This window comes from Macaca mulatta, chromosome 5, assembly GCF_049350105.2.
Source record: "Macaca mulatta isolate MMU2019108-1 chromosome 5, T2T-MMU8v2.0, whole genome shotgun sequence".
In the NCBI taxonomy this organism is placed as follows: domain Eukaryota; kingdom Metazoa; phylum Chordata; class Mammalia; order Primates; family Cercopithecidae; genus Macaca; species Macaca mulatta.
Window position 1 is genome coordinate 38,037,704 of NC_133410.1, and position 23,007 is coordinate 38,060,710.

The following is a 23,007-nucleotide window of genomic DNA, read 5'->3' on the forward strand; positions in this document are numbered from 1 at the left end:
CACTAAGGACAGTAAATAAAGTAGGAATCAGGAGGCATTCAGGAGACTGGAGCTAATCAGAAGTCAGCATGGCAGATTAGCATCCAAGATGGAGCCACATTTGCCTCCACACTCCACCCCTCTGATCCAGCTCTTACAACCTCAAGTGCCCACCTCTTCCATGATGGGTCCTGAGCCTCTGGGGGAAAGGGGTTACTGCAGTCATTTTGGTGATGTGGGTGACACATTGCATCGGTTTATTTTCTACTTGTAAGCAGAGGCTGCAGCAACAATACAAACAACAGGCAATGATACCTGTGCCAAGTATGAGACACAGAATTAATCATGCCTTTGACATCGTATTTTCCAGAATCCAAACCAAGAGGCATTTTGCAGGGCAGGGCAGCAGCAGGAACAGAAGACTATGGGAGGAAATATGAGTGTCAAGTAGGTACTTGGCAGGGCAGTTCTTCCCCATCAGGCAAAATGGCTATGGTAGCTTCATCTCTTTTAGTTATGACACAGACAGCCCGAGGACTATGGGCTGAGGGTGCACACCAAACATGTTGCCTGAGGGCAAGGGTAAGGTCACAGGGGCAGCAAAGAAATATACCAAGCGGCCACCAAGAGTGTCCTTTAAAAAGGGCCATGTTCAGTGTATGGCTATGTGGAGCGTCTTGGTCCAGACTCCAGCAGGATCAATGAAGACCTCTTTAGTTGCCAAGGAATTCCCCATTCTCTAGTAAAAAAACAAAACAAAACAAAACAAAACAAAAAAACAAAAACAAACAAAAAAAACCTTATCCAACCTGGGGAAGATTGCCAGTCAAACTTCCATTCAAGTGTTCCCTCCTCTGCCTCAAGGTCTTGGGGAGTCCCAAATAATATTTGCTGTTGGCCTTTTACCAGCTCCAGTAGAAATTTGTCTGGCTGGACTTTGTTTGCCACTATGGTTAATGGACCATCCTCTATGGTAGTCCTGAGTTGTTGGTGTGGTACCAGCCCTATATTTGTCTCAACTGAATTAAAGTTTTTAATGGCTTTGAGGTAGAAGGCAGGACTCGACTCCAGGGCGGGGCTCAGACACTGGACCAGACTGAGGACTTGCTAAAACAGGGATGGGGTGAAAGCAGCTTTCAATCAGACACACCCACCAGTGTGCCATGTCAATTTACCATTGCCATGGCAACAGCCAGACATTACCACCCTTTTCCATGGCAATGACCCAATGATTACTAACCCTTCCCTAGAAATTTCTGCAAAAACTGCCCTTTAATCTGCATGCAATTAAAAGTGGGTATAAATATGACTGCAAAACTGCCCTAAGTTGCTACTTTGCCTATGGGGTAGCCCTGTTCTGCGGGAGCAGTCAGGGAACTGTAACACCACCAGAGATATAACACTGCCTGTTCAATAAAACTGTTTTCTTCTACCTCCGGCTTGAATTCTTTCCTGGAAAAAGGAAGAAGCCAATTCTGCTGAACTTAAAAAGGGAAGCCTGAAAGGCCCAGTTAGATTTACCAGGAAACAAATGTGGTATGATCTGATCTCAGCTGCAGTAGGCAAAGAAAAAATAGATGAGCAACCCAATGCCAGAATAGTGGGCCTTTGAAAGACCTGATTCTTGATCAACAGCTTAGACCCCTTCCTACTGTCTATAGTGAGAACACTAAGGATAGTAAATAAAGTAGGAATCAGGAGACATTCATGGGACTGAGGCTAATCAGAAGTCAACATGGTGGATTAGCACCCAAGATGGAGCCACTTTTGTCTTGATATCATTTTATATTCCCATCAGCAATAGTTAAGAGCTCTAATTTCTCTACATCCTTGCTAACTCGGGAGGCTAAGGCAGGAGAACCACTTGAACCCAGGAGGTGAAGGTTGCAGCGAGCCAAGATTGCACCACTGCACTCCAGCCAGGGCAACAGAACAAGACTCTGTCTAAAAAAAAAAAAAAAAATCTTCTGATTCACAGGCATGGGATGTCTTTTATTGATTTTGGTCTTTAATTTTTTTCAATGGTCTTTTATAGTTTCAGAGTATATGTTTTGTATTTCTTTTTTTCAACTTATTTCTAAGTATTTTTTGATGCACTGTTCTTCAAATTTTTGATTTGTTCATTGCTGCTGTATAGAAGTATCATTGATTTTTATATAGTGATGTGTATCTTGCAATCTTTCTGAACTTGTTTATTGGTTCTAATGGTCTTTTAGTGGTGTTATAGACTTAAATGTGTGTACTGCCCCAAAATTTATATGTTGAAATCGTAACCCTCAATGTGATAATATCAGGAGGTGGGACATTTGGGAGGTAATCAAGTCTTGACAGTGGAGCCCTCATGAATGGGATTAGTGCCCTTATAAAAAAAGACCCAAAGAGCTTGCTAGTCCTTTTTCTGCCATGTGAGGGTACAACAAAAGACAGCAGTCTACAACCCAGAAAAGGCCCTCACCAGAAGCCAACCATGCTGACACTCTGACCTCAGACTTCCAGGCTCCAGAACAATGAAAAATAAATTTATGTTGTTTATAAGCCACTCAGTTTCTAGCACTTTTTACAGCAGCCCAAATTGACTAAGACAAGTGGATTTCTAAGTATTTTCTATAAAGAAAATAACATCATCTGTTAGGAGCAAGCCTCCCAAAATATGACCATAAACTGGCCCCAAAACTGGCCATAAACAAAATCTCTGCAGCACTGTGACATGTTCATAATGGCCCTAACGCTCAAGCTGGAAGGTTGGGGGTTTATGGGAATGAGGACAAGGAACACCTGGCCTGCCCTGGGCAGGGCGGAAAACCACTTAAAGGCATTCTTTAGCCACAAACAATAGCATGAGCGCTTGATGCCTTAAAGGCGTGTTCCTGCTGCAGTTAACTAGCCCAACCTATTCCTTTAATTCCGCCCATCCCTTCGTTTCCCATGAGGGACACTTTTAGTTAATTTAATATCTATAGAAACAATGCTAATGACTGGTTTGCTGTTAATAAATATGTGGGTAAATTTCTTTTCGGGGCTCTCAGCTCTGAAGGCTGTGAGACCCCTGATTTCCCACTTCACACCTCTATATTTCTGCGTGTGTGTCTTTAATTCCTCTAGCGCCGCTGGGTTAGGGTCTCCTCGACCGAGCTGGTCTCAGCATCATCTGCAAATAGAGGCAGTTTTACTTCTTCCTTTCCAATATGGATTCTTAACTCCTAATTGCCCTGGTTAGTACCTCCAGTAAAATGTTGACTAGAAGTGGTGAGAGCAGGGCCAGGCACAGTGGGTCACATCTGTAATCCCAGAACTGTGGGAGGCTGTGGCAGAAGGATCACTTGAGGCCAGGAGTTCAAGATCAGCATATGCAACATAGGGAGACTCTGTCTCTCCAAAAAAAAAAAAAAAAAATTAGCCAGGCATACCGATGTGTGCCTAAACTCCCAGTTACCGGGGAGGCTGAGGTTGGGGGATTGCTTGAGCCTGGAGGTCGAGGCTGCAGTGTGTTATAATCACACTACTGCTCTCTAGCCTGGGTAACAGAATGAGATCTAGTCTCAAAAAAGTAGTGGGAGCAGACATCCTTATCTTGTTCCTGATGTTAGGGTAAAAGCTTTAAGTATATCTTTTACCATTAAGTATAATGTTAACTGTGAGTTTTTCCATAGATGCTTTTTATCAGTTGAGAAAATCCTCTTTTATTCCTAGCTTGTTAGGTGTTTTTATCACGAAGGAGTAGATAGTATGGTTTATTAATCAATAAGGAAAGAAACAAATGCTATAGGCACAGTGTCATAATTTGTGAAGTGCTTCTCGCAGTGAGGTTAGCACTCACATCAATGTGCAGAATAGTGATCTTCCTTTCCCTCTTTTCCTCCCTACTGCCCCTACAGAGTCCTATAGTTTCTCTTACCCACCCGATCCTAGAACTTCAAAATTGCACCCTGTAAACGTGTTGGGAATGAGAAATGTCATCACTTGGACATTTATCTTTTAATAAATTCTCCCTTAATGACCTAAAGTTTTCCAGCCAAATGTTTAAAATTGCCACTGATATATCAGTACCTGAGTAAATCTTAGCTCATGATCAGTCATCCTCAGCTCTGTCTGAGGGGAGATTTGCCCTTTCCATTTCACAAAATGTTATAAGCACCTTTGTGCACAATCTTGGTCTGAATCTTTTACTATTGCTTTAGGATAAATTTCTGGGAAAGAATAACTAGGTTGAAGAACATGAGCATTGTTATGCTACATACCACCAAATGCTCTCCATAAAGTTTGTTCCACTTTACCTGCCCTCCAAGAGTGTGCTGGGGTAGACATTCTATGCATCCTCCACAAAAATAACACTTTAGAGATCTGTTAATTTGATAGATGTAGAGTGACATCTCATTATTGTTTTATTTTTATTTTCTTCTTTTATTGGCAATATGTATCTTTTTAGTGAATTACCTGTTCATGTCATTTACCTATTTTTCTTTCAGGGTTCTGTTTTTTACTGTTTAATTGTGTAATAGTCCATTCTTGCACTGCTGAAAAAATCACCTGAGACTAGGTAATTTATAAAGGAATGAGGTTTAATTGGCTCACAGTTCTGCAGGCTGTACAGGAAACACAGTGGCTTCTGATTCTGGAGAGGTCTCAGGAAACTTACAATCATGGTGAAAAGTGAACGAGAGACCAGGAACATGGCCAGAGCAGGAATGAGAGAGAGAGAGAGATAGGAAGTGCTACATGCTTTTAAACAACCAGATCTCATAATATGATAACTCACTTACTCACTATCATGAGAACAGCACCAAGAAGGTAATACTAACAGATTCTTGAGAACTCTACCCCCATCCAATCACCTCCCACTTGGACCCACCTCCAACCTGGGGGATTACAATTGGACATGAGATTTAGTGGGGACAGAGATCCAAAGTATATAATTCCACCCCCAGCATCTCCAAATTTCATGTTCTTATCATATTGCAAAATACAATCATCCCTTCTCAACAGTCCCCCAAAGTCTTATCTCATTCCAGCATTAACTCAAAAGAAGTCCAAAGTCTCATCTGAGACAAGGCAAGTCCCTTCCACCTATGAGCCTATAAAACCATAAGCAAGTTAGCTACTCCCAAACGGTGAGGGTACAGGCACTGGGTAAGTACAACTGTTCCAAAAGAGAGAAACCAGCCAAAGGAAGGGGCTACAGGCCCCATGCTATTCTGAAACCCAACAGGGCAGTCATTACATCTTAAAGCTCCAAAATGATCTCCCTTGACTCCATGCCTCACATCCAGGGTACACTGGTGCAAGAGGTGGGCTCCCAAAGCATTGGGCATCTCCTCCCCCGTGGCTTTGCAGAGTTCAGTCTCCACAGTTTCTCTCACAAGCTGGTGTTGACTGCCTGAAGCTTTGCCAGGCACAAGGTGCAAGTTGCCAGTGGATCTACCATTCTGGGGTCTGGAGAACAGTGGCCTTCTTCTCACAGCTCGTCTAGGCAGTGCCCCAGTGGGGACTCTGTGTTGGGGCTCCAACCCCACATTTCCCCTCCACACTGCTCTAGTAGAGGTTCTCCATGAAGGCTCCAGCCCTACAGCAGGCTTCTGCCTGGACATCCAGGCTTTTACATACTTCTTCTGAAATCTAGGTGGAGGTTTCCAAGCCTCAACTCTTGCACTCTGCACACCTGCAGGCTTAACACCACGTGGAAGCTGCCAAGGCTTATAGCTTACACTCTCTGAAGCAGTGGCCTGACCTGTACCTGGGCCACTTTGAGCCATTGTTGGAGCTAGAGTGGCTGGGATGTGAGGAGCAGTGTCCCTGGGTCTGGCCCAGGAAACCATTCTTCCTTCCTAAGCCTCCTTAGGCTTGTGATGGAAGTGGCTGCCTCTAAGGTCTCTGAAATGCCTTCGAAGCCACCTCCCCATTGTCTTGGCTGTCAGCATTTGCCTTTCTTTTAGTTATGAAAATTTCTGCAACCTACTTAATTCCTCTCCTGAAGGTGGGCTTTTCTTTTCTACCATATGGCCAGGATACAAATTTTCCAAACCTTTACACTCTGCTTTCCTTTTAAATATGAGTTCAAGTTTCAGGTCATTTCTTTGCTCACACATATGAGCATAGGTTGCTAGAAGTTGCCAGACCACATGTTGAACACTTTAAAACTTAGAAATTTATTCTGCCAGATACCCTAAATGATCTCTCTCAAGTTCCAAGTTCCACAGATTCCTAGGGTAGGGACACAATGTTTCCAAGTCCTTTGCTAACACTTAACAAAAGTGATCTTTGTTCCAGTTCCTAATAAGTTCCTCATTTCTGTATGAGACCTCCTCAGCCTGGACTTCATTATCCCTATCACTATCAGCATTTTGGTCAAAACAATTTAACAAGTCTCCAGGAATTTCCAAATTTTCCCTCATCTTCCTGTCTATTTCTGAGCCCTCCACACTCTTTTAACCTCTGCCTGTTACCCAATTCCAAGGCTGCTTCCACATTTTCAGGCATTTTTATAGCAATGCCCCACTCCTCAGTACCAATTTTCTGTTTTAGTCCGTTCTTGCACTGCTATAAAGAAATACCTGAGACTAACTAATTTATAAAGAAAAGGGATTTAATTGGCTCACAGTTCCACAGGCTGTACAGAAAGCATAGTGGCTTCTGTTTCTGGGGAGGCCTCACAGAGCTTTCAATCATGGTGGAAGGCAAAGGGGGAGCATGGCGTCTTCCATAACAGGAACAGGAGCAAGAGCGAGTGTGGGGAGGTGCTACATACTTTTAAACAACCAGATCTTACAATAACTCACTCACTATCACAAGAATAGCACTAAGGCAATGATGTCAACCCATTCATGAGAACTCCTCCCCCATGATCTAATCACTTGCCACTAGGCCCCACATTTAATTTTTACATAAGCAAGTAAGTTCCCCTTTTCTTTGCTATCACTGTCATTCAGATGTGTGCTGGTAAAGCAGGTTCAAAAGAAAAGTCTGATCTGTAGCATTTGCTGATATCTGCAGTATCAATATTCCCACTATTGCTGAGGGCTAGCTACCAACTAATTTTTTGGCAAAATTCCTGAATATTTTATTTTTATTTATATATTTATTTATATTTGATTTTATTTTTTGAAACGGAGTTTCACTCTTGTTGCCCAGGCTGGAGTGCAATGTCATGATCGCGGTTCACCACAACCTCTGCCTCCCAGGTTCAAGTGATTTTCCTGCCTCAACCTCCCTAGTAGTTGGGATTACAGGCATGTGCCCCCACGCCTGGCTAATTTTGTATTTTTAGTAGAGATAGGGTTTCACCATGTTGGTCAGGCTAGTCTCAAACTCTTGACCTCAAGTGATCCACCCGCCTTAGCCTCCCAAAGTGCTGGGATTACAAGCGTAAGCCACCGTGCCTGGCCCTGAATACTTTAGAATCAGATTTAACAAATCTGTACAAGCAAGCTCCAGTACACCATGGCTACCCAGCTTTTAGATTTAGAAAGTTTTTCTCCATAACAAGATAGATATATATGTATGTGTTCTTCTCAAATGTATTTTTTTAGTATTTTAATTTTCAATTATCCAAGTAATAAATGTTTACTGAAGAAAAATCAGGAAATATAAATAAATGTTAAAATATTTAAATAAATAGTAATCTCACCAAATAGAATCACACCAATATCATTTTTTAGAGCAACCATGCAGTCATTTTTCTCTATATATTAACATTCTTTAGATTCTTGGCTCCTACTGCAAATTGTGGTTCAGAAAGTTTATAACAATTTATCTACTTACACATGCCCAAGTGCATGCACACACACATAGCATCATACTATGTATACTGTTTGTAATATGCTTGTCTTAATCTATAATCTATCATAAATATTTTTTCATGCCAGTAATTATCCACCTACAATTTCATGATTATTGGCTGGATAATATAACATTTTATTTATAATGCAATTTTTAATATTTTCATTTATAATGTATTTTACCAATCTTCTGTTGTTGGATATTTAAATTACTTCCAATTTTCACAATTAGAAATAATTCTGCAATAAGCAGCAATATTGCCTTGGGATGTGTATGAACAATTATTTTCTTTTCTTGTTTTTGAGACAGAGTTTTGCTCTTGCTGCCCAGGCTGGAGTGCAATGGCACGATCTCGGCTCACCACAACCTCCACCTCCAGGGTTCAAGCGATTCTCCTGCCTCAGCCTCCTGAATAGCTGGGATTACAGGCATGCACCACCACGCCCGGCTTATTTTGTATTTTTAGTAGAGACAGGGTTTCTCCATGTGGGTCGGGCTGGTCTCGAACTCCCAACCTCAGGTGATCCACCCACCTTGGCCTCCCAAAGTGCTGGGATTACAGGCATAAGCCACTGCACCTGGTTGAACAATTTTTTAAAATATATATTTTATAAAGTGGACTTTTTGAACCAATAGACATAAACCAATACCATTATTCTTTGCCTTTTTTTCTATTACTACACACGAAAAGTCTTTTTTATTAATTACTTAACCCAAATTTAGGATACTTTTTTTAGATTGCTCATCTGCCATATAATTCATAGCCTACCAACAATTTTGGTTTCTCTTCTCATCTGTTGGTCATACTGATTACACAATAAGGTGTTGACTGGAACTTTTCCTATGACTTGTGTCCAAAACTGAAGACAAAGAAGTATTATGTACCACATTCTATAAAAGCTGCTAACAACTGGAGCATGTCCCCCAGGGCATTCTAAGAAACAGTTGAACCAGATAGCACTGTCCACAGCATCGCCTCACCCTACCTCCCTCATTCACCTGAGAATGCTGGGGAGGGTGGCAGGAGAGTCAGCAGCACCAGGAGATGAGGGTTTATGATGTAAGCCGGCAAGCTCTTCTCCCTGTGCAAGAGATGACATCTCTTTCTCAAGCCAAGTGAAGGGGGAATAACAGTAAAATTACTCACAGACACCGAACAGGCAAATCAGGCATTTCTTTATTCAAGAGGATGCTTGTTTTGATGCAGCAATGTGCAGGATCACCCTCTGAGGTTGATCCCCCCTGCCCCTCTGAGCAGTCTTAGAGAACATGACACGTGCTCCCTGGGGGTTCAGGAGTGTAAGTTAGTAGAGGGACTGGTGTCTACTCTGTTGGAGATTTCCATTGGACCAACCCTTGCCAACTGGCAATTAGAGACTGTGGTATCAGGTACCTGGGAAAGGGGGTGTATCTCCATCTCAGCATCCCTTGGGCCACACACACACAAAAAGGCACAGGAAGGCTTCATCAGCTCCTGTGGCTCCATGCAAGGGAGAATGGAGGCCATAGGATAAGACCAGAGCTATAGGAAAGAGAGCCATCTGGTCATCCTGAGCCCTTGAATGACTTTGTGGAATAGACACAGCTTACCTATTCTAGACCTCTTAGCTATACTTTTTCTATTATATGAGAAAGAAATAAACCTCAATCTTATTTAAGCCTCTGTATTTGAGGTCTCCCTGTCCTGCAGCTTAGCCTATACCTTAATCAACACAATTACAGAAAAGGATATCCTCCTTCTTACCACTCATCCCTGGTCTCCACATCAGAAAAGCTAGATCTGGGAGAGGGAGGGGCAAGAAGAGTGTATCTCAGATAAACCATGCCTACCTCCAAAATATATGCCAAGGTTGAGCTACAGACCTAGCCTGTGATATGCAGAAAGAAGGTGAGCTTTAGATGGAGATGGAGATTTAGAATTTTAAACTAGATTGCAGTATCAATATCTCAAAAGGACTGGAGAAGTATTAAATCTGCTCAAGATATCACTAAGGAGTGACAAGGGGAGAATTTCAGAATCCAGTTGATGGAATGACTGAGAAAAATAAAAACGACTCCATATTTGGACTAGATGATGTTGAGATTCCTCATAAACTAACTGTAATTGAAACTCTCAGAAAGTCCCTGTGGTTTTAGAAATCCCCTCAGGTCTTTTACTCCCTGTAGTTTAGTCTCATTCCTTTCTAATCAAATCAGTCTCCAGAAACCTAGGCAGAAATACTTCCTCCTTTCCCCATATTTGTGGTCTCACTCTCTTTAAAACTCACACACTCTCACCATTTCTATCCCAGGTCTCTATCCACTGTCTCTTTCCTATGCTCTTACATCCATCCACCCTATTCTCTTTGCCTATTACTCCTTTCTTTGTACCTCTGACTTTCCAAGCAGCTTCTTTCAGAGTCTTCACTCTTTCCAGGATAGCATTTCTTTTCTGCTGCCACACTCAGAACTGAGTCTCCAGGGCATCAGAGATGGTCATGCCAACCCCAGAGGACTGGGTTGAATAGTGTCCTCCATCCACCTGCCGAGCATTTATGTCCATTTATTTCAGATTTATTCTGAAATCTCAGAATGTGACCTCATTGAAAAAAGAGTCTTTGTAGATCTAATTAAGTTAAGGACCAAGATGTGATGGCATCAGATTAAGATGGCCCCTAAATCCAACTAGAGTGTCCTTGTAAGAGACAGGAAAAAAAAAGACAGAGGCTTGGAGGAGAACACCATGTGAAGACACAGGCACAAATTATTGATTATTTAACCCAAATTTAGGATGCCTTTTTTTTTTTTTTTTAGATTGCATATCTGCCATGTAATTCAATAGCCTACCAATATTTTTTGTTTCTCTTCTCATCTGTTGGTTCTACTGATTACGTAACAGGGTGTTGACTGGAACTTTTCTTATGACTTGGGTCCAAAACTAAAGACAAAGAAGTACTATGTGCCACATTCTATAGAAAGCTGCTAACAATTGGGGCATGTCCCCCAGGGCGTTCTAAGAAGCAGCTGATGCATCTGCAAACCAAGGGACGCCAAGGTTTGCCAGCAACTACCAGAAGCTAGGAGAGAGGAAAGGGATGATTTCTCCCTGACAGCCTCTGGAAGGAACCAACCCTGCCAACCTTGATTTCTGACTTCTGCCTTCCTGAAATGGGAGAAATACATTTCTGTTGTTTTAAGCCCCCCTGTTCATGGTAATTTTTTTGGTAGCCACAGGAAACTAACACATCCAACAACACTGCCAATTTGATGTTTTCTTTGCTTATGGTGTTCTTTCACTTCCAACTTTGCACCCACTGTGCCCTCCCCTTTGAAGGGTCTTCCCAGCCACATGCCCAGGACCCTTTCCAGCCACATGCCCAGGACCCCCCTGATGAAAGACCTTTCATCAAGGCTCATCCTAGCAGCCCTCCCTGGTCACTAACCTAGGTTTCTCTTCCCTTTTGCTATGGTCTGGATGTTTGTGTTCCCCCAAAATTCATATGGTGAAATCCTAGCCCCTAAAGGGATAATGTAGTCAGCCCTTCATATCCATGGGTTCCACATCCATAGATTCAAACAACCATGGATTGAAAATATTCAATAAATGAATAAATAAATAATAACAATACAATAATACAAAATAATAAAAATAAAATACCATATAGTATAACAACTACATAACATTTACATATATTGTATTAGGTATTGTAAGAAATCTAGAAATGATCTAAGCATATGGGAGGATGTACATAGGTTATATGTAAATAGTACACTTTTTTTTTCAGAGTCAGTGTCTTGCTCTGTTGCCCAGGCTACAGTGCAATGGCATGATCATAGCTCACTGCAGCCTGGAATTCCTGGGCTCAAGCAATCCTCCCACCTCAGCCTCTTGAGTAGTTGGGACTACAGGCATGTGCCACCATGCCCATCTAATTTTTGTATTTTTTCTTTTGAGGAGGTGGAGTCTCACTATGATGCCCAGGCTGGAAGTATGCCATTTTATATATGGACTTGAGCATTCACAGACTTTGGGATCTACAGGGCTCCTGGAACCAATCCCCTGTGGATATGGAGGAACAGCTGTATTAAGAGTTGGGGATGTTGGGAGACAATTAGGTCATGAATGTGGAGCCTTCATGAATGGGATGAGTGCCCTCCCCCATGTGAGGATACAGTGAAAAGACAAGCCATCTCTGAACCAGGAAGTGGGGCCCTCGCCAGGCACCAAATCTGTCAGCAGCTTGACCTTGGACTTTACAGCCTCCAGAACTATAAGCCATATATTTCCATTGTTTATAAGCTACTCAATTTGTGGTACAGTCATGCACTGCATAACAATATTTCACTCAGCAGCCATGGCCCTATAAGATAATAATGAAGATAAAAAATTCCTATGGCCTAGTAACATTGTAGTGCAATGTATTACTCACATGTTTGTGGTGATGCTGCTGTAAACAAACATACTACACTGACAGTCATATAAAAGCATAGCACATACAATTACATACAGCTCATAATACTTGATAATGATAATAAGCAACTATGTTACTGGTTTCTGTATCTAGTAGACTATAATTTTAATCATTATTTTAGAGTGTACTCCTACATGTTTTTTAAAAGCTAACTATAAAAAAGCCTCAAGCAGGTCCTTCAGGAGGTTTTCCAGAAGAAGGCATTGTTGTTATCGGAGATGATGGCTCCATGCATGTTATTGCCCCTGAAGACCTTCCAAAGGAACAAGAGGTAGAGGTAGAAGACAATGATATTGATATTGACCCTATGTAGACCTGGGCTAATGTGTGTCTGTGTGTGTGTGGGTCTCAGTTTTTAATAGAAAAGTTTAAAAAGTGAAAAATAAAAATAAAAAAATTTAAAATAGAAAAAACATAAAATAAAGATATAAAGAAGGAAAATATTTTTATATAGCTGTAGAATGTGTTTGTGTTTTGAGCTAAGTGTTATTACTAAAGAGCCAAAAAAAATTTTAAAGCAAAGAGTTGATAAAGTAAAAACATTACAATAAGCTAAGGTTAACTTCTTACTAAAGAAAGAAAAAAAATTTAATAAATTTTGTGTGGCCTATATGTACAGTGTTTATAAAGTCCACAGTGGGATATGGTAATGTCCTAGGCCTTCACATTCACTCACCACTCCCTCACTGACTCACCCAAAGCAACTTCCAGTCCTGCAAGCTCTATTCATGGTAAGTGCCTGTATTCGTTCATTTTCACGCTGCTGATAAAGACATATCTGAGACTGGGCAATTTACAAAAGAAAGAGATTTATTGGACTTACAGTTCCGTGGAGCTGAGGAAGCCTCACAATCATGGCAGAAGGCAAGGAGGAGAAAGTCACATCTTACATGGCAGCAGGGAAGAGAGAGAACTTGTGCAGGAAAACTCCCCCTTAAAGAACCATCAGATCTCATGAGACCTATTGGCTATCACAAGAACAGCACAGGAAAAGATCGGCCCCCATGATTCAATCACCTCCCACTGGGTCCCTCCCACAACACGTGGAGATTCAAGATGAGATTTGGGTGGGGACACAGCCAACCCACATCAGTGCCCTCTACAGGTGTACCAATTTTTATCTTTTTTACCATATTTTTACCATGCCCTTCCTATGTTTAGGTATGTTTGGATACACAAATACTTAGCATCGTGTTACAATCATCTAGAAGCAACAGGCTAAACAATAAGCCTAGGTGGGTAGTAAGCTATGCCATCTATGTCTGTGTGAGTGCACTCTATGATGTTCAACCAAAGGCAAAACTACCTAACAACACACATCTCAGAACACAGGTAGTAGAGCAGCCCAAACGGCCTGACACCTTTTCTCATCCAAGCCCATCTTTGCCACGCCCCATTCCTTTTAACAGGTCATCTTACTACGGGATCTACTGTTTATTCTTATCCCAGTGTTAAGAACTGAAAACGTACTGAGGCAAACTTAACAAATTGTGGCATTGGATGGGGGAATGAGAAGGAACAGCGCAAACATGGATAGAGGAGATACTTTATATGTATGGATTTTTGTTTTGTTTTGCCTCCTTTTTGCTTTTTGTTTTGTTTTGTATTTTGTTTTAGGTATTTCTGGATCAATTTTTCAACCTCCCAAAAACGATGGCAGGGAAGATGCATGACCCTCAAAACAAAAGCGCGCGTCCTACCGGGCAATGGGTCCCGTGGGACAAGCTGCAGGGCCGCTGTGGGGCGGGCAGGTGAGGAACAGGGAAGGGCTCACCCAGCCTCGGAAAGGCAGTCGTTCCCTTCTCTCAGTGTCCTGCTAAACCTGGAGCCGCGTCACCCCAGCGTCTTCCAGTGGCGGATGGGGAGGACACCGCGAAGGTGTCCATGGCCAACGTCAGGCACTCGGGCAGCCCAGGCACTGCGGCGGGGACGAGCGGCCAGGGGGCAGCTCAGGGTGGAACTGTAGCCCCGCCACCCCTGCCCCCACTTGCCTGGGATTTTTGGATAAAATCCAGGACTTCATGGACATTTCCTGCATGGGACCGTTTCAGAGTCATTTGCTCATCCCACGAGTTTTTACTGCGCATCTACAGTGGGGTGCGCAGGGTCCCCTCGGCACTGGGGAGGGGCAGGGAACAGGTGGAGAAGGCTCCCGTTCTCCTGGAGCTTATACTTTAGAGGAGAGAAAGAGAAAACGAGTAAACAATGAAGCAAACAAGATAATTTTAGACAGTTATGTGTGCTGCGAAGAAAAGAAACGGGAGGAATGTGACAGAGAAAGACTGTGAGGACCCTACTTTCCACTAGGATGAAGGGACGCCCCTCCGCTGAGGGGATGTAGGTTTAAAAAAAAGAATTAATGCTAAAATTCTGTATTTTCAATGTCAACAATATTTTGCGGGAAACATTGATACCATTTAAAAATACTTGATTATTTAGAATCTGTGGCAATTTTTGTTGTTGTTGTCATTGTGGTTGTTTATTGTTTTTATTGTTTTTAGGCAACAGTTCAACAAATCTGTTCAACAGGAGTTGTGGAAGAATGTGCCATTTGGGATAGAGCCTACGGAGGAAAACAAATGTTGTTCTCCTGAAGAGAAAGGAAGGGCTAATGCAGACAGAAGATGACGCTAATAAAATGTCATTAAGGCTTATTTTGTTACAGCTATTATGAAAACAGCTTTTTCTTTTAATTTTTTTGAGATGGAGTCTTGCTCTGTTGCCCAGCTCACTACAGCCTCTGTCTCCCAGGTTCAAGTGATTCTTCTGCCTCAGCCTCCCGAGTAGCTGAGACTACAGGTGTGCACCACCACACCCAGCTAATTTTTGTATTTTTAATACAGACGGGGTTTCACCACGTTGGCCAGGCTGGTCTTGAACTCCTGACCTCAAGTGATCCGCCTGCCTCATCCTCCCACAGTACTGGGATTACAGATGTGAGCTACCGTGCCTGGCTGAAACCAGTTTATTGAATGAGCTAAGTCCAGAAAGCAAGGGCTTCGTTTGTCTCTAACCATTGCCTTACAACAAAGTTCTGTTGGATCTCCTTCAATCATCACTCCTGAATCTTGGGCAGATACCATAAAGTTTAGTGACAAATCTCATTTTAGTCCTTGCACCTCTATATAAGGGATTAAAATGTCCAGGCCAGTCCAATTTAACAGCAATCTCACACCTCATTCAAAATTCTGCTTGGCCTTCCTTGCAGTGAAATGAAGAACGAATACAGTCAGTTTACTCTTCCTCCATTGTCTCTGTCTTCTCTATATTCTAGATGTCCCCACGCCATTGCAAGGGAAGAGGGCATTACACAAAGAGGAGCAGATCTTCCTGTAGTTAACTATTGAATAAGACAGACAGGCCAACATGCTCCTGCCAGTTACTATGGCAGAGTCCAAATGCTGGCTTTTTCACAGGGCACATCTGTGAGTTATTGGAGGGCCTTGAGTGTACCCCACATTGCACAGTTCCATGATGCAGGGGCACATTATCTGGCTGACCTCTTGCAGCAACCTCCACCTCAAACCCCTCTTCTGCCTAACCCCATGTCCTCTTACTGCTATAGTCTCTTTGCACAACAGGCTACCCTATTGACTGATATCCCATCATGACAACGCAAGTCCAGCTACTCTTCCATAGTCAAAGCCATGTGAAGAAATTCATATCCTTTTACCATGCCAATAATGGAAGGGCAGGTTGCTATCACTGCTTCTCTTCCCTCATCCTGCCATTTTGGGTTGCTCAAGCCAACTTTCACCTTCTGAATTCCCCAGGTGGGAAGAACTCATCTATTCATTCAACAAATATTTATCAAGCACTTGTATTTGCTAAGCACTGTTTACCAGTCTCTGTGTTCCCAGTGCCCACCCTCATCCCAAACTCCAGCAAACACTCATCAAGCTCTTCCAAGAGTTCTCAAGCCACACCACATTTGCTGCACTGAACCCGTGTGCTCCTGTTACTCTGCAAGCTTTCAGTCTTGGAGTGGGATGCCAGGCTACTTTCTACTGTGCTTAGAGTCCCTCACATTTGTCTGCAAGAAATTCAAAGCAACCTCCCTATGGTCTAGAACCTCCGCTTAATGACTCTTTAATCATGCTTTTGACTCTAGTCTCTAGAGATGGATAATACAGACAGGGAGTCATTGGTCTCTTTCTGCTCTTTTGATAAGTCCAGGCTGGCTGTGTCTAGTATCATGTGGGTGCAGTTACTGTCTTGTTAGCTTTGAGGCTTTAGCCAGAATTCTAAGACAACCAGAAAAGTCCCATTCAATACCCAGTTACAAATAAATTTGGCCCTGAGTTTTCTTGGAAAGCAGGTAAATCCACGTCTTTTACCTTAACAGTTTATGACTAAGTCCATATTTCCCTTTACATACATACACTATTACGTCATGAGTCCTCATTGGTTAATTACATATTTGTATAGCAGGATAAAAAAATAAATAAGTTATTACACATATGTGAAACAAAAGACTTTTTTATATGCCGTAGCTGATCTAATTTTTTCCCCAAGCCCCAAACTTGAAGAGAATGATGACGCTGACCCAGAAACCAATAGGATTCACAGGGCACTCTGAGGACCAGTGCATGTGACGCTGAGGTTGACTGTTTCCTTGCTGCCATGAAGCCATATAAACTCTTGGTCACACAGAATCCATTTGGGAAAGCAGAGTGGAGAGGGGCTGAAAAACTGAGAATTCACTCAAAAGAGACTGTTTCAATTTGAGACATAATGACTAAACCAGAAGAGACTGGGCTGTCTCTAACTGGAAAGTTGAGTACCACCTCACCGCCTAGCCCAATTCCCCAGATGAAACGTTGTTTTTGTTAAGTCTTTCCCAAAGGCATGAGGATAATGGAGGTTACTTAGAACTGTACTGTTCACCATCATCCAAGTAAATATGGTTTCTTAAGTTGAGTTTTTTTAAGATTTCACATCATTGTTTTCAGTGACTAGTGTTAATTTCACATTAAAAGTGGCTCTAATGTTAGCCCAAAAGAGCCCACGTTTGCTTTTCTCCTTGGGCCATTGCAAATAAGTCCTCTGAGTCATCAGAGCCCTCAGCTTGTGGTACTTGTTGGGAATGCTATTCTGTGGAATGGGTTCCAGTAAGATGAGGATTAGGTTATTAGATCCTTCATGAAAGAGATTGTGATGGGCAAAGTAGAGTTCATAATGGCACCACTCACTCTGGACAAAGTTGGGAGACAAAACAAAGATGGACTTGTAACTCTTCTCAATGCAGTTGATTATATTTTCCACAATGCTCTTACCAGGAACAAAGTTTCTCTCATGAAGGCAAATCTGCATACCTTCTTTCTCTAGGTAAGGTACCAATTCATTTTTCACCCAGGCAGAATCATGTTCACTATATGAAATAAATGCATGAAACTGGAGATTTCTTTGGAGTTCTTCTAAGGGTACATTCCTGGCCCTGCGCCGGGTCTGGGTCCACTGGCACACCATCCTGAGATACCAGGGCAGATCCAAGTAGATGCAGAGGAAGGTCACAGTCACAGCCAACACCAGCATGGTGGCACCGATGGTGACGATCAGCAGAGTTATGTTGCAGGATAATTCAGACATGTGAAAGTCCTTTAGTGGGGTTCCTCTATAACTTTCTGGGTAGTCACACTTATAAGAATCAGGCCAGCCCTCTACCACTTCACTTGATACTTGCTCTATATTTTTGGCAAATTCTCTTAGCTCACAGGTACACTGGAATGGATTGTTCCCTGCTTTTATTGACCTCATCTTCTGGCAGCTCTGGAAGAAATCAGCTGATGGGTGGGAAACTGAATTGTGATCAATGATCAATACAGAAAGGCTGCTAAAGCTGCCACATCCAGGAAGGTCAGTTAAAGAATTGAAAGCAACATTGAGTTCTTGCAAAGCTTCCAGTTTTACGACTTGTTTAGGAATGCTCTTTATTTTATTGTTGTGAAGATCAAGTACCTTGATCCTGGGAGGTAAACATCTGAAAACAGAGTCAGTAAGTATATTTGAAGACAAATTTAACACCACTATACTCTCAACCCAAGTGCAGTTTTCCTTATGTCTACCAGATTCCAAAGAATTCCAGCTAACATCCAGTATTTCCAAAGATGGCATATCCTTAGTCATGAGACCTACTTTGAAAAGGTCTTTTAATCCATTCTTTTGTAAGATAAGTGTCTCCAATTTAACTAACGTGGAACATTTTTCAAAAATACTATCTGTGAAAACATTCTGGGTAAAGTTCAAAAACTTGAATGTGCTTGGTGCATGAGGACACAACATGTGTATAAAAGGTGTATCTGAAATGGTTAACATCATAATGTTCATCTCAGAAAACACGGTGTACAATGCTGTCTGCGAAAAGATAAAAACTTGGTTTGTGATATGTTCTATTTTCAATGCTTTCAATGTCGTTTTAGAATAAGTAAAATCTTCTTCATGAATGCTTTCAATTATTGTTAAATTGTAAATATTGAGATATTCCACAGGTTTGGGCCAAATAAATTGAAAGACTCTCACCAGGCATTTCCAAGTTGTTTCTATGTGATTGAGAGTAAAATTCAGTAAGGTTGGACCTCTGGTGAGTTCTAATAAAAATTTAATGAAAACTTGACAGTTGTCATCATTCAATTTAATATTAGTCAGTTGTAAGCACCCTAAAGTATTAACTGATATGTTCACTTGGATAGAGAATAAACTAGTTGGGTGAAAAACAAGGTGAAGTGTTTTTGCATTCAGAATTTGTAGACTTTCTGTCTCATTTTCTTTTATATAATAATTTCTTAAATCCAGAAGGATGTAACTTAGATGCAAGTGAGCAATTGGCAGTAAATCTAATTTTTGTAACTTCATAGCACTCAACCCCAAGAAATTCAGTTGTGACAAGTTGCCAAATTGCTTACAGATGGGCAGGGCCTTGAAGTCATTGAATGAGAGATCTAAATGCCTGAAACTCATAATAGGATGGCAGGATATCTTTTGCAACTGATTATGAGATAAATCCAAATATTCCAAGTCCTGGTTGAACTTGAAAACACTTAAATCAAGTAGCTGGATTTTGTTATGGGAAAGTCTCAAAACTTTCAACTCTGACAGAAAGCTTATGTCAGAGACCTGAAGCTCAGCTATGTAGTTGTGAGACATATCTAAGACTTTGGTTTTCGGCGGTAGGTCTTTTGGAACATGAGTAAGACCTCTTTTTGACTTGTCTACTGCAAATTCACTTCCGTCGGAGAACTGGATTCTGGTTCCAACTATTATGATCATAAGGCAAACAAAATGGAAGCTTTTAACAACAGGTTCTTTGTCTTTGGTCATGATGTTGCAGTGGCTATCCTAAAGGGTTGTTGTTCTTCAGAGCATCTTGATATGAGTCCAAATTCTAGAAATATAATACACACTAAGATTAATAAAGATCGGATGGTTACTCTCAAACCTCCACTTACTAACCATAAAATCTAAACGATTTCTTCATTCACTAGTAGAGTTGTTTCTGTTCCCATAATTTAATATGATACTTTTTATAACCAGTTATATAGCTTGCTCACGCCAGAAGGGGCAATATAGGTCTTGTTATCAAAGAATTGTGGTTGTGTGTTTTGACCTGTCTGGTTGCTGCCTAAGGGATTCACACTCAGGGGCTTGCCTTTGTTTTGTACACCTTAGAACTTTCTCAGGTCTGGAGCAGCCTTCTGGGTGGTGTTTGCTGTAAACATTTAAAAAGGCAAATATACTAGCTGCAGCCACCTGAGCAAGGGCTAACAGAGGGGGCAAGCAGCAGACACATCAAAAAGCCTGGGAAATATGCAAAGATATACAGAAAAACATACGTGGGAGAAAAAAGGCTTTGGAAATCTCTGTATGTACCAAGTAGTCTAGAAGTCCACTCATGTGCCCAAGGCTGGACACATGTTCAGAGGAGACCTGAGAAAATCCTAAACTTCACCTCTGGCTCATCTTCAGCTTCCATGCATGCAGGAAGTGAAGGCTAAGGTAGAGCTGTGAATAAGCTGGCTAAGCATTGAGAAAGTAATCCAACACAGCCAATCTGCAAAGATCAGGGGAGTTTTTGTTTTTGCTCCTGGTATTTTGTTTTGTTTTTGTTTTTGCTCCAGATGTTTAAAGAAATCTCAAGTCACTGGCTGACCACTAAGCTAACTGGACAGAAAATGTAATAGCCACACATGATAAAGAATAGTCTTTATAAAAAATATTTAGTGAAGTCATTAAACAAGCAACTATAAGCCACAAAAAAGCAGCAACACACTCTGGGGAAGGGAGGCCAGCCACAGTGGCTCAAGTTCTGTAATCCCAGAACTTGGGGAGGGCAAAGCAGGGGGATCACTTGAGTCCAGGAGTTCAAAGCCAGCCTGCACAACATGGTGAAACTCCATCTCTACAAAAAATACAAGAATTAGCTGGGCATGGTGGCATGTGCCTATAGTCCCAGCTACTTGGGAGGCTGAGGTGGGAGGACTGTTTGGGCCTGGGGAAGTCGAGGCTCCAATAAGCCTGCACTCCAGCCTGGATGACAGAATGAGACTCTGGTCAAAAAAAAAAAAAAAAGCTCTGGGAAAGGGGGACAGAATTTGATTTTTAGAGTTACCTCATTACAGTGTTTTAAATGTCTGATTTTAAAAAATAAAAATCAAAACAAAATAATCACTAGCCCCCAGATTTGCCAGTGGACTTGCTCCGGGTTTTGCCCTGAAATAACACAAACCTTGCAAAAAGCAAATGGAAAGAGATTGTTGTCTTTTTGATTGTGTAACTTGGCCTTAAAGGAATCTCTAATTTATTTGTTTAAAAAAATTAGCCATGCAAAGAAACAAGAAAGTATTGTTTATTCACAGGAAAAGAAATTAAAAGAACAAAGTCAGATAACTGACACCATCTAACATTGAGGCTGGCTACAAAGCTACAGCAATCAAGGCAGTGTGGTTTTGGTGAAAGAATAGACAAATAGATCAACTGGCCAGAATACAGAGCTTAGAAATAGACCCACACAAAAATAATCAACTGCTATTTGACAAAGGAGCAAAGGCAACTCAGTGGAGAATGGATAGTCTTTTCAACAAATGGTGCTGGAACAATTAGACCTCCACATGCAAAAAAAAAAAGAAGAAGAAGAAGAAGAAGAAGAAAGAAGTTAGACACAGACCTTACAGTTTTCACAAAAATTAGCTCAAAATTAAGCATAGACCTAAATGTATAATGCAAAACTATAAAACTTCCAGAAGATAACACAGGAGAAAATAATCTAGGTGACTTTGGATTTGGTGATGATTTTTTAGATACCACATCAAAAACATAATCCAAGAAAGAAAACACTGTTAAGTTGGACCTCATTAAAATTAAAATTTTTGCTTTGCAAAAGACACTACAAGAGAGTGAAAAAGACAAACCATAGATTGAGAGAATATATTTGCAAAACTCATATATGATAGGGACTTGTATCCAAAATATGCAAAGAACTCTTAAGCTCCACAATAAGAAAACAAGCAACCTAGTTTTTAAATGGGCACAAAAATCTAAACAGACACCTCACCAAAGAAGATCTATAAAGAGCAAATACACATATAAATAGTTATTCGACATCATATTTCATCATGGTTTTGCAGATGAATACAGCAATGAAATTACACTACACTTATGAGAATGGGTAAAATCCAAAAACAACATCAAATGTTGGTGAGGATGTGGAGCAACAAGAACTCTCTTTCACTGTTGGTGGGAATGCAAAATGGTGCAGCCACTATGGAGGGCAGTTTCTTATAAAACTAAGCATAGTCTTATAAGATCCAGCAAATCACATTCCTGGGTATTTAACCAAAAGAACCTAAAATTTATGTCCATATAAAAGACTCCATGTGGATGTTTATAGAAGCTTTATTCGTAACTGCCAAACATTGGAAGCAACAAGATATCCCTCAACAGGTAAAAAGATTAACAAAGTGGTACATTCACACAATAAAATACTATTCAACAATTAAAAAATGAGCTGGAGAAGCATTAAAATGGTTGAATAGAGGCACCTAGCACTCACCCCCTCTGCAAAGAAGGACCAAAACAGTGAGCAGATAATCACACATTGAATGAGCATCTAAGAGAGAACACTGGAATTCAGCATAGAAGTGACAGTGCACCTCTGAGGCATGGGAGAAGAGGGAAGTGAAGCAGCCAGCCCAGCTGGGACTAGCTCAGAACCAGGAGGAACTTCCCATTCCAGGGAAAGGATAACTGAGAGATCTTCAGAGGTCCACATTTCCACTATGGACTCCTGTAATTCTGGCCATGAGCTAGCTCCTTGGCCCTCACATGCCCTGAGGCTGTCTGGAACCTATGCAGTGGCATTGTTTCACAATGGGACTTCACATTGGGTCCCACATACCCCATACCCTGAGACCCAAACAGCTTCAGCATAAGGCTCTTTTAAGAGCCCAGCCCTCACCATACACATCTTGTTCTGGGGCCCAACAACCCTGAATCTCCATACCCCTGAAGCCCCACTGATATTCTCCTACATCCACCTAGAGGGCTACAGCATTGATGCCAGCTAAGATCAGCAGTGCAGCTAGGTCCTCAGCACTCTAGCCCATGCAATGCCCTACATCCCAGGAAACAGGAAGCACAGTGCACCTAATGGCTCTCCCTGGGACAAAGGGAGTCAACGTGTGCATTCCCCAGAGCCTAAGAGCTACCTGCCCAGGGCCACCACCACTTACAGCAACCCCACCTTCTCTAGCAGCAGGACTACCACACATCTACACATGCCTCCAAGCGGCCTGAGGACAGGTCCACCATG

General features: G+C 41.7%; 1 protein-coding gene across 14 annotated transcripts in view; it reads right to left on the reverse strand.

Annotated features, from left to right (window-relative positions):
- Window positions 1-579: 579 nt before the first annotated feature.
- TLR6 (toll like receptor 6) overlaps window positions 580-23,007 on the reverse strand; it is a 47,003-nt gene continuing 24,575 nt past the window's right edge. For 11 of the 14 annotated variants that reach the window (XM_078001430.1, XM_028847935.2, XM_078001429.1 and 8 more), the window contains one exon: window positions 16,667-19,584. In XM_078001430.1, coding sequence (XP_077857556.1) covers window positions 17,130-19,520 — 2,391 coding nt within the window. In that variant the 5' untranslated portion in view covers window positions 19,521-19,584 and the 3' untranslated portion in view covers window positions 16,667-17,129. 14 annotated transcript variants of the gene reach the window in all.